Source organism: Zerene cesonia, chromosome 10, assembly GCF_012273895.1.
Source record: "Zerene cesonia ecotype Mississippi chromosome 10, Zerene_cesonia_1.1, whole genome shotgun sequence".
Lineage (NCBI taxonomy): Eukaryota > Metazoa > Arthropoda > Insecta > Lepidoptera > Pieridae > Zerene > Zerene cesonia.
Window position 1 is genome coordinate 3,072,279 of NC_052111.1, and position 12,099 is coordinate 3,084,377.

Genomic DNA, 12,099 nt, shown 5'->3' on the forward strand with positions numbered 1-12,099 from the left:
CAAAAGACTTGCAAAAATGCAAACATCCTTTACCAATGTTTCAAAAAATCAGTGGCATCCTATCAAACAATAGCATTGATCATAATGCAAGTACCCACAAAGCATTACAAGAACTAAATGATTTGCTAGATACAGAAAAACCAATAACAACTGCTTTATTGAATCCTCAGCTCAAACTGAAATATGTCCAAAACCGGTTAATAGATACCTACAAAGATGTTTTGAAAAATGCAAAACATGAAAAAGTTCAAGTGGCCCATAATCATTCCCTTAATGACAGTTATATCCCTGATGATTATGATGAAATGTTGACATTGGTGGAAATTCAAGGACACATAACTTCTACAAACTATAAGTTCCTGTGGAAATCTTTGTGTTCAGCTTGCCATAGAAATGATATTAATAGTTTACATAAGATATTTAATGAAGAGTGGGTTAAATTAAAAGACTACAGCCCTAACAACCTTGACTTTTACTGTGATGTGGTCCAGGAATTGACAGAAAATAGTAAAGATGTTGATGTAGAGAGTATCACAAATTGGCATAAAATATTTCAAAGCATAATTTATGACGGTAATAACAAATCTCTTGAACATGATGGTCATAAATCAGCCATAGCCGCTGTAAACAAGGCATTAGATGAAGGAAACCCTGATGATTTATATGTAGCTTTATCAAATCCAAAATTGAAACTTAAGTTTAAAATCAACAAATTTGCTATGCCATTATTACATGAAGAGATGAGATTGGAAAAATGTGAATTGGATAAAAATCTTAATGAGAGTGAAATAGCTGCATCTGTGTCCTATTTGACTTCAATAGCCTCTATTTCTGAAGCAGTTGAAAGAGGTGATGAAGTAGCAGTTTGGAATTCCCTTAATTCTAAGCAAATACATTTAGAAATGTTGCGTCCACATTGTCGCCGCCGATATTTTTCAGCGTTAGTTTCTGCTCTAGAATTTAAATTCAAAGAACAATGTGAATGCCCTTTGTTAACATTGGAGGATGTAAGAGACACAATTGAAATGGTTAACATGAAAGATGACAATAATGATGAGTGTATGTATTTATTGATATGAAATTTAATTGTAATGTTACATAGAGTTGCTTTTCTAATAAGTGGGTTTTTTTTCAGTGATACAAGTTGTTGATTGCATAAACAAAGCAGTGTCAGAAGAAAATGTTAACACTTTAATAGCATTGTTGAAGAGCCCTTGTCTTAAACTGCCACTATCACTACATAAAGAAGAATATCATTTATATATGAGAACATTGAAGAAAAGGCTGTTAAACAAAGAATCTCAAAATCTTTGGCTGGATGATATTGTTCAAGCTATTAATGATGTTAATGTTGAATCATTGAAAGTGAAGGAACTAACTGATGCAATTGTTGAATTGAATTTGGCTGTAATTAAAAATGATCTGAATACATTTTGGAAAATGTTGATGTGTCCACTTCTCTCTGATTCAAGCTCAGTTGATAGTTCCTGTAAGGAGGTGTATTTTCAAATGTTTTCTAAAGCCATAAAAAAGAAAGGACATTATATTTGCCCTTGGATAGTGTGCCATACAGAAGCTGGTAATACTGTCTATATTGATGTAGAATCTTACACGTACAGTTGGACGACACCAAAAGACTTTGTACCTCACGCACGCTACTTGACGAAGAAAGATATTAAAGCTATTATAGAAAAAACAAATAAACACCACATCAATTCATATAAACAGATGCATTTTGAGAAAACATTAATTAAATTCCAAGCTCATTGCAAAGGTTATTTAATGAGACAAAAGATTGAAAGATACAATTATTTTAAATATAATATAGGATCAATTATAAAAATACAATCATGGTGGAGGCGGATTTTGATTCAAAGAAAATATGGGACTTTGATTAAAATGAAAGCTATTGAAGCAAAATTGAAGCAAGAAAGAAAATTAAATCCTTTAGCTTGGTACAAAGTGCAAGTAAATATACCACATTATCTAATTTTTTTTTAATTATTTACTATTTTAAGCCAAACCTTCTTTCAAAGCAATTATTGCGCATATTTAAAAAATTTTACTAATTTTAATATGTAGATTTAGTAGTAGTAAGTAATCTTGATGGAGAAAAGTTTGCAATTTTTCAATTCAAGTTGCCTAATGAAATTTGCGTGTACTTATCTTTTCCTTTTATACAGGAACAAAAAATAGTCAAAATACAAGCTATTTGGCGTGGACGGCGTGCGCGAGAAGCCTTCACTTCTCTGTTTCACTCTCCCAATCCACCCTTACGAGTTGTTAAGAAATTCATACATATGCTAGATTTTACCACAGACGATTACGACAGAGAAATCGAACTTCAGACATTAAAATCTGAAGTTGTTCAGTCAATTCGAAAAAATCAGGAACTATCAAAGCAAATTGATGACATGGACCTAAAAATTGGTCTCCTAGTACAAAATCGTATTGCTTTGCAAGAGGTTGCTGCTCATGGCTTGAAACTGAACAATTTAGTGAAACATAGTTCTATGAATAAATTGACTGTAAACAAAGATGCAAAGGGGTCCTTAGCCACTATCACAACTGCGGTTAAGGGTCTAAAATCTCTTACTAAAGAAAGCAAAAGGCTCTTAGACGGCTACCAACATTTATTCTATGAATTGCAGACAAATCCTACATATTTATCTAAACTTTTGTTTTGTATACCACAAAATAAAACAAATTCTTTTCTGCAAAATGTCGTTCTGAGTCTTTATAATTTTGGCGCATATACAAGAGACGAATATCTGTTGTTAAAATTATTTAGATTTACTTTAGAGGAGGAAATTAGCTGTAAGGTCACGAAACCTTTCGACATCATAGCATCCACACCTTTGGTCCTTAAAATGGCAGTCAGTTTGTCGAGACAATTATCTGGTTTAAATAGCCTTCAAACCATAATAGGACCTCTAGTGGAAAAAATTATACAGGATAGAGAGTTAAACATTGAAACAGGTCCAATAGAAATTTATAAAGCTTGGAGAAATGAGACTGAAATGAAAACGGGCCAAATTTCGTAAGTTGCACTTAAAATATTTATCACTTAAAGGTATCATTATTTCTTAGTACATCATAACAGACTAATTAATATGGAAAGAAATACTTTTACTTTTTTTACAGAAAACTGCCATACTCGGTGACCCAAGAAGAAGCTCTTAATTATCCTGAAGTTAAAACTCGTTTAGAAAAGGCACTCACCCAATTAAAAGCGGTTGTATCCATGTTTTTGGACAAAATAACATCATCCACGGATTTATTACCCTTCTGTATCACATACATGGCAAGGGTTTTACACAGATCACTAACATCGAAATTCCCCCATACACCCGAAAAAGATGTTTTAAAGGTGTGTATTTTCTTCTGCTAGAAGATTGTTTTAAATTTGTTAAAATTTTTATATGAGTGGTCCAGAAAATAATTTGCCGAAGAGGGACTTACGAAAGGTGGAGACTCCCATTCATTAAATATGTATAACCTGATAACATCCATTTTCTTTATTTATGTGGCTGTGATAAGCAATTTTGCTGAAATTGTAGGCTTAGCTTGTTAAACTTAATAACAAATGTACACTAATCGTCATTTTAATTTTCAGGTGATTGGAAATCTCGTTTACTATCAATTCTTTAATGCTGCTATAGTGGCCCCTGATGCGTTTCATATAATCAACATGCCAAATGGCAGCTGCCTCACTACTGACCAAAGAAAGAATCTCGCATCCATTGCTAAAATTTTGCATTTCTCAGCAGCTAAAAAGGGGGTAAGTGAGTTAATGATATCTATTAAGTACCCATGTTATAATTCGGTAATTTAATGAATATCTACATTTGATTTGTTGTGATATAAATTACATAACACATCATCTAACTCTCCCTCCAAAGTAAAATCCGGTGAGATGCCTCTTGGCCCCCTCCCCTTAACCACCTCATGTATTTAAATGACGTCATAGGGCTAAAGCAATGAAAAATTTTTAAAATAACATTTTTAAATCTAAATATCTTATTCTTTTATATAATTAATCTATCTATTAATGTTGTTAGTTCGGTGAGGAGTCAAGTCACCTCCGTTGTCTGAATCCTTTTATAGTGGAATGTCACGAGAAAATGAAAGAGTTGTTCAGACGATGTTGTCGCGGTCCGACACTAGAAGAATATTTTGCGGTCGACGAATATACGGAAGCTACTTTACTTAATCATCCACATATTTATATTACTATTCAAGTAAGTAACTTTTATATTATAAAATAGTATCATCTGTACTCGATAGTTCTCTTATTTATATATTATATTACATTAACAACAGCACTCATAAAAAAAGTGATGCATGGACTTACTGATCTCAAGTCATAAGAAGAATTTGTAACGAGACTAGTCCTAAAACGCTCAAGCGAAATATTTTTAAGACTTTCCATATATAGAATTTTCCCGGGCTGTCGAGTGGACTGGTGGAAAATAACATTCCTTCCTTCACAAATTCATTTATTTTGATCGATCTGTCTGTTATGATAATAAGAATAATGAGTCTTGAGCTTCACATTGTAATTTTTCAGCAAAGTTAAATAGCTAAACAAAATGTAACACTAGCCTTTGAAGGGTATATCATGTATTAATTAAAATAAAATTACAAAATTCTTGCAATATTAGTGCTAGCAACACTTGACGCCGATGATCCATAACAAATAGTCATAGAAGAATTATAACAAAAACAATGTTGAATGGTTTTATCTATTTAAAAGCATGTAATCACATGCCAATACAGAATCAAATTCAAATTCATGTGATGTTACACCCATTTTCAATCCTCTGTTTTTATATTCTTACAGGAAATTGTAGACACTCATGCCCTCCTTATAGAATACCAAGATGTGATTGCTCCAGATCCAGACGACCGGCTAAATGATTTGCTTGATGAGCTAGGAGAAGTGCCCAGTGTAGCACAACTTGCTTCCAGAGATGTTACTATGGTGATAATTTTTAAATATTTTATAGACTTTGATTCTTCTTCCTTATGTTATCTAATCAAGACAAGGTAATCCTTGCAATCTTGTTAGTAAGAGAATTAGAAATATCAAAAACTTTAGCCAAAGCTAATATTGCATAAAATCAATGTACACAATGTAACAAACATTTAAATAATTGATTTCTTTCAAATAATTACAGATAAGTTGTTTAGGAAGGTTTCAAATTATTGTTAAATATTTGTCACATCAACCTCAAAAATACTTATAAAACTTTGAAAAATATAATCAGCAGTTTAATGAGAAATGGTCTTAGAAACGCAAAAACGTTCAAAAGTAAAATATACCTTTTTAAAATCAGTTTTCAACAAATGTAATCTTTTTCTCGTAACCTGTCTAAGCAATCCTTTTTTAACAAATTTTATGAATAAAATGCATTAACACTTTTCATCACAAAATTTTATTGTAAATTTTATCATATAACTGTATTTTACTCTAAGCTATTACTCTTGATAAGTAATTATTATGCTTACTTATATATACTTCATTTACAATCTACAATATTTATTGTCTAGTTCTAATTACTATAACTCGTATTTGCTAGCAGGAGAGGCACAGAAAGACTTCAGATTTCAATAAAAAATTCGGTGATTCCAAAACAGAGCGTGCAGAAATGAGTTAGTTCATTCAAAAAAATATATATATAATTAAATTATCTATTACAGCAAGTGGGTGATTGTGAGGAAAATGCCCGTTTGGAAGTATGTTTGGCTCTTGTAAATAAATTCCAAGCGCCTACTGACGACATGACTGATTTGAATAAACTTTTTATTAAAACTAAAGAGTTGTGCGTCGCTATAATTCCCTTTTTAAACGGTAAGATTATCTTTTATATAATTGTTATTTTTTTTTATAAAATGTTATAAGTTATTTATATCATAAAAATGTAGGTGAACATTTACTGGAAGCAATATGTATTGGCACTACAAAAGAACAACAAGAAAAATACAATGAAAAAGTACAAAGGCGGATATATTCAGGACAAGCGAGACCCGACGAAGCGATGTCATTACGTGAGCATATCGCAAAATTGCGAAGAAATTTGCAAATGTTAGAAGATGAAGGCTATGTAACCAGAGAGGATGGATACCAAGCCCTAATAACATCCATAGCTTTGGATTTGTGTAACAAAGGGAAGTATAGACAAGCTCAAAGGCGCGCTTTAGCAACCTTGACGCGAACAAAACAGAGTCTCATGGAGAAGACAAAGTATTATGAGGACAAGTGTAAGTCATATGACCAGTATATTAAATCATGTCTTGCTAATCTTCATGCTGGGAAAAGGTAAGAATCAATTATAAAAATAAATGTATTTTTGAAAGGCTAAGATAATACCATTTTTTATTAATATTAATTCTATTTTTAGGAGTGTTCATGCGTGCTTGCGTAGGTCAGGGAAGGATGTGCAAAAATTGAAATCGAAATTAACAGTTAAGTACTCAGGTGCTAAGTTGTTGGAAAGAGGCATTCTATTAGAGATTGACGGACTTTCAACATCACAGTTTAAAAACGTCCAATTTGAAATTACTCCAACAGATCATAATGGTGTCTTTACCATTAAAGGGAAGTTTATGGGAGTGGAGATGGAATCTGTTGATATTGATATTCAAGATCTTTTGCAAAAGCAATATGAAGGCTGTGCGATAATGGATATGTTTGGCAAAGCCAAAATAAATGTTAATTTATTAATTTTCCTATTGAATAGTAAGTTTTATAAATAATGTTATCATTAAAGCTTTGACGAATGGATTAGCTCGAACATGTGGAGATCTGGGCAAGATCATCTCATTATTAACGACATAATACAATGCTACAAGAGAAGCACAATCAAAGTATGGCAGTTTCGTATACTTTTGGTCAAACAAAATAATGTGTTTGTTTAATATATAAGAGATAAACTCGTCGTAAAAATCACAACTCAGGTCGTTATTAGTAGATTTTCTCAGTAACAATATGATCTTGGCCAAACCGAGAGTTACTCCATAATATTATACATAATTGAATGAATGAATTTAATGGTATATTAGTTGTGATATTATTGTATTAAGCTTTTTTTATTTTTAAACAGTATTGGTTATGCTAGGTGCTTTACTTTCGTAATTATTATTTTAGTTAAGTTTTTTTTTTCAAAGACCATTATCCGTGATCCATAATGTCGCAAATCAACTCCAGAAAATAGATTGTAATTAAAGTTGAAAAAACAGCAACACAAATGTTCTGTTACATCGAAAAGCCCAAAGATCAATGGTAGAATAATTTTTGGTAAAAATTTAATCTATGGGTTTATAATGTATACAAATTAATTTAATTATATAAGTTGAAATAAAAGTCTATTTTAGTTAAAGCAATAGAAAAAGAACTCACTTTCAAATATCAAATAACTATTATCAAGTACCATTTTTCACAATCCAAGTGTTGCCAATATAGCATATTCAACATTTGCTATATTTGGCTTATAGACGCCACCTATTATTCTCGTCGAATTTCATATATGAAAGGCTTTGCCATTATTATTAATGTTAAATCCATGTAACGTGTTTTTCTTTCGTGTGATTTTGCTGTATTAGTCGTGAACTAAACAGAAAGGTCATAAACAGTAGTGGCGAGAAGCAATATATTGAGTCCCGATTTTGAGTTTATACCATATATTTAATATAAGCAAGTTAATTGAAATACCGGCACTAATTTAAAAATATATAAGCCACTCCTATCTTTCTTATAAAAAGGAGAAATATAATGTTTTTATTTAGTGTAATTGTTATCGTACTGGTCATTGCATACAAACCTAAGCATCAGGTATGATAAGTATAAGGAAAAAGGATGAAAAAAAGGTGGATTTGCATTGTTCGATATCACCATTAATGTGTTAAATTTTAATTTTATTTTGTGTACCTGTCCCCAATGGTGTAAAGTCCCATATTTCTCACTGCGTGTTGCAGAGTACATAATGCATGTTGAAAGGTTCTCAACATTTAAACAAAATTTTCAGCAGCATCGTTGATCAACAGTACCTTAACTAATTCTACTTTACCATGAATACCAATGTTTCAGTTTTTTTGTGACATAGCTTTACAATCTGATTACGCAATTTAGTACCTTATTTACACCAAAAAATTATTTAAATTATGTACTCATCTCAAACCTTATTCTTGGTTTTTATATTAAGTGATGATTACACTGTATGTTTAATTTAATGTACATGATAGTTAGTAGCACTATATGTACTGTATATTATAATCCTATATATGTATGTTCAATAATTACATATTGAATTTACCCTTTTTTGGTTCTTTATTAATATTTAAAGGTACAACTTATGCACTAATATTTTTTTTAGTTTTAAGATGCATGTATTAAATTACTAATAATTAGAAGACCTTAGCGTATTTTAAACTAATCTAATCATTAATTATGTAATGTTTTTATATATTTCGTACAATAAATGAGGCTAATTTTGCTATAGAAGTTTTATTTTGAAATTATTTTCTTTAATTTACATTCGTTTACAATTGTTTTTTGATAGTAGTAATAAGCTTTAATTAATACATATCACAATTTGTTTTATAACAAATTGCAAAAGGCAGATGGAGCGCACGCGTGTGTCGCCGTCAAAGGCGTATATACGCGTAATAAACAAATGCAAATTGCAATTTTTATATACTGAAGGAAATCCTGAGAAAATCCATAGATGTACAGTCTATAGAAGGAAATATCGCCTGGCCGCACTTGAAACAGTTAATAACCCACAAGTAAAAGTTTGATGAAAAAACATTAGAGTTGTATGGGGAACCCGCAAATGTGTTTATTTCTTTTTTTCTATTTTTGTGTGAATATCTTAATGCGGTTTATTTACATCCACTTACCAAGTTCAACAGTATTGTTTTTATAGTTCCAGGAAAAAGTGATTGATACGGACGAAAAGATATGACAAATCTATAAGACAAAGAGTAGTATAGTAATACGTCGTAAGGGTTCCTTTATTTGCCATTTGGCAACGAAACCCTAAGAACCGGCCGATAAAGACAACAAAATCGTTTTTTCTGCTATAGACATAAAATTTTGAAATTTCATTCTTACAATCATGGTCGTTTGACGGTTTCTACTCTCGCCTTTATTAATTACTAGCTATTCAAGTGTCCTACTATTGCAATTTTTAGATACAACTTAGTGATAAACGGATGGACAGACAGACAAACACAGGGATAGCGATAGCATTTAAGTGGACGTCTATATTAAAATCTCTCAAATTTGAGATTCTAGCAAAAAATGTTGATCTTACATACAAACTTTCGACAGCTCTAGAAGACTAGACTCAGCCCCATCATAAAATCCATTCTAAGTGCGCGTCTACTAACTACAAAATTTCTTCTTCTTCTTCTCTTTCTTAATGGCTTCACCCAACGGAGGGTACAAAATTTCTCTTTTATGCGTTCAGCCGTTTTTTGAGATTTCGTGATGAATGAGTGAGTGAGTGATATCATCATGAACAAGCAATGACAACTGACAATCAAAATTGTCATTTTGCTTGTCAGTTGTCATTGCTTGTTATCAAACAAGATTTCCCTTATCACATTTTATCTTTTGAACTGATGTTCCTTGGAAACTTAGTTGGGCTTAAATATTATAGACTTCTTTTCTTAAAGCTGAGTTTTAAAGCATTTCGTAAGTAGCATTATTATAATATAAGTATGCGACGTGTTACGAAAAAACTGTTGTTAACCATTTTGGGCTTACTTTTTATCGGGCTCTATTGTGAGTTTCTCATATATTATGTAGTCGTTTTTCAGGTATTACTATTTACTTATATTATGTTCACATAAATAAACTCAATTTAGTTTTTATATTTTTCACTCTTTTAATGTTTTCAGTGTAGTTGGCCAAAATTAGTAAACTCTACCGAAGGAAAAGTTTTAAAAGCGTTCGTTTTATCAGATACCCATTTATTGGGTCCTTACAGAGGACATTGGCTGGATAAGTTACGAAGAGAATGGCAAATGCATCAAGCATTTACGGCTATTATAAATACACACCAACCTGATGTTGTGTTTGTATTGGGTGATTATTAATTTATAACTTGTTTATTTATTTAAGCGTATTATTACTATAATGCTCTTTTAAAGATATTTTGAATATAATGTAATATTTAGAATGTATAATCAATTGTTACAGGAGACCTCTTTGATGAAGGCGAATGGACTGATGATAAGCAATTTAATGCCTATGTAGAGCGATTTTACAAACTATTTCCTGTACCACAGACTACAAAATTGCATGTTGTTATGGGTAATCATGACATAGGCTTTCATAACAGGTCTAGACCTCCTATTCATTTACAAGTGCAGAATAAAATGTTTCAACCTAATATATATGTATGACAACAAGCTATCCAGTATAAGAAATTCAATCTTTAAATCTCAATCAAGAATCAATCATTCACTCTTAGATAGATTTTCAATGAAACAGTTTCATTTATTTAACTTAAAATTGATACCTGAATATTGTCAATAGGACTCGCTCAATATCACTCTTGAATGTAAAATTAAACAATTGATATTTGAATTTGTTCAATATTATTCGTAGAATAAGGAAAAGAGCACTGCAAAGGTTCATAGAACTTTTAAATGCTCCAACTGTGCAGCACTTGGTATTGAAAGGTTCACACTTTATCCTTGTTAATTCTATGGCACTAGAAGGAGATTCATGCAACATGTGTGCTGAAGCAAGAAAGGAAATATCTTTAATATCAAGTAGGTAAGCACTTAATTTATTTTGTTTTCTTTGTTTATTCTGCGTAGAAATAAGAAGTTGTTTTAATAATATTTCAGATAAACTTTCCAAGTGCTCCAAGGACAACAAATTCTGTGAATTTGGTGGGCAAAATTTAAATTATTCGAGACCTATACTTATGCAGGTATAGTTATTTATTATGTTACAAGCTTCACTTCAGAAATTCATCTGTCGTCAAGAGAAATATTTTTTACACATTTAAAATATTTTTCATTTCTAAAAACCAATAGGCCAACACAAATAATTTTTAATTGAACATACAAACCCTTTAGCTAAATTAAAATAGAATTTAGAAGATATTATTCATATAGCTTCTGAAAGTATTTTTATGGTATTTTTTTTAGCATTTTCCACTCTATCGAATATCTGACTCTGTGTGCACGGAATCCGATGCCCCACCATTGCCAGAAAGAAATAAATTATTCAGATTGAAAATAGATGCACTATCAAAAGAAGGAACAGATTTTGTGATCAAAAATCTTAAACCCAGAGTAGTGTTTGGTGGCCATACACATCATGGGTGCCTATTAAAGCATAATTATGGTAAAATTGACTTTCTTGAATATTCTGTGCCATCTTTCTCATGGAGAAATAGACCAGATCCAAAATATATGTTGGTAAGTTAGCATATAAATATCTTTGCTATCTAGTAACTCCTCAGTCTACCGATTCATTATTTGTTTTATCTTATAATATCTTATATTGATTTTAGTTTATATGCAAAATTTTACTGAAATGTCTTCAAATAATATTATAAATCCTGTTTGTTTGTCTTCCATGTCGCAATGGAGCTATTGTTTTGTGTAGAAGTAATTAGGAAGGTAGAAATTTATATAGGCTATAGTAAAACATTTTTTCTATAGAAATTTTCATTGTTCGTGCGGGCGAACAGCTGCATTAACTATACATATCCCTATCATTATTATAAATATTAAAGTAACTCTGCCTCTAGTAAGGACCTGTGAGTCTGTAAGGCCCATAGAAAGGACATAGGATAGTTTGTCTCTCGCAAATGAAAAATATTTTGCCTTGTAGTATTTTGTTAATGAACTTAGATATGGATAACATTGAAAAATTTAATATTTTGTGTCTTGTAGGTGTCAATTTCTCCAGATGAATATGCTGTCAATAAATGTGGACTGCCAATGGAAGTGACCATGATAGCTACAGCTGTAATTATGTTATTTTGTTTGGTTGTATATATGTTTAGAATGAAAACCCTTGGAAGATGACGAATTAATATTAAAAAGTTTGGAATAAAATGCAATTCGTTC

General features: G+C 31.2%; 2 protein-coding genes across 2 annotated transcripts in view; both read left to right on the plus strand.

Moving 5' to 3' along the window:
* Positions 1–8,496, plus strand: part of LOC119829807 (ras GTPase-activating-like protein IQGAP1) — an 11,637-nt gene extending 3,141 nt beyond the window's left edge. The window contains exons 6-15 of the mRNA XM_038352526.1: positions 1–1,059; positions 1,136–1,968; positions 2,184–3,040; positions 3,145–3,370; positions 3,617–3,781; positions 4,062–4,241; positions 4,844–4,984; positions 5,704–5,854; positions 5,929–6,322; positions 6,405–8,496. Of these exons, the coding sequence (XP_038208454.1) occupies positions 1–1,059; positions 1,136–1,968; positions 2,184–3,040; positions 3,145–3,370; positions 3,617–3,781; positions 4,062–4,241; positions 4,844–4,984; positions 5,704–5,854; positions 5,929–6,322; positions 6,405–6,759 (4,361 nt within the window). The 3' untranslated portion in view covers positions 6,760–8,496. The remainder of the gene's footprint in view (positions 1,060–1,135; positions 1,969–2,183; positions 3,041–3,144; positions 3,371–3,616; positions 3,782–4,061; positions 4,242–4,843; positions 4,985–5,703; positions 5,855–5,928; positions 6,323–6,404) is intronic.
* A 1,075-nt stretch (positions 8,497–9,571) lies between these two features.
* On the plus strand, positions 9,572–12,087 carry LOC119829806 (metallophosphoesterase 1-like). The gene is made up of 7 exons (XM_038352525.1): positions 9,572–9,825; positions 9,907–10,093; positions 10,208–10,349; positions 10,619–10,785; positions 10,864–10,949; positions 11,170–11,442; positions 11,923–12,087. Exons 1-7 carry the CDS (start codon positions 9,727–9,729, stop codon positions 12,055–12,057), a joined length of 1,089 nt encoding a protein of 362 aa, XP_038208453.1. The 5' UTR covers positions 9,572–9,726; the 3' UTR covers positions 12,058–12,087.
* Positions 12,088–12,099: the final 12 nt, after the last annotated feature.

Coding starts and splice junctions, on each gene's coding strand:
- LOC119829806 (XM_038352525.1), top strand. CDS start 9,727: ATGCGACGTGTTACGAAAAAACTGTTGTTAACCATTTTGGGCTTACTT. Junction 10,786..10,863: donor GGAAATATCTTTAATATCAA/GTAGGTAAGCAC, acceptor ATAATATTTCAG/ATAAACTTTCCAAGTGCTCC. Junction 10,950..11,169: donor CGAGACCTATACTTATGCAG/GTATAGTTATTT, acceptor TATTTTTTTTAG/CATTTTCCACTCTATCGAAT.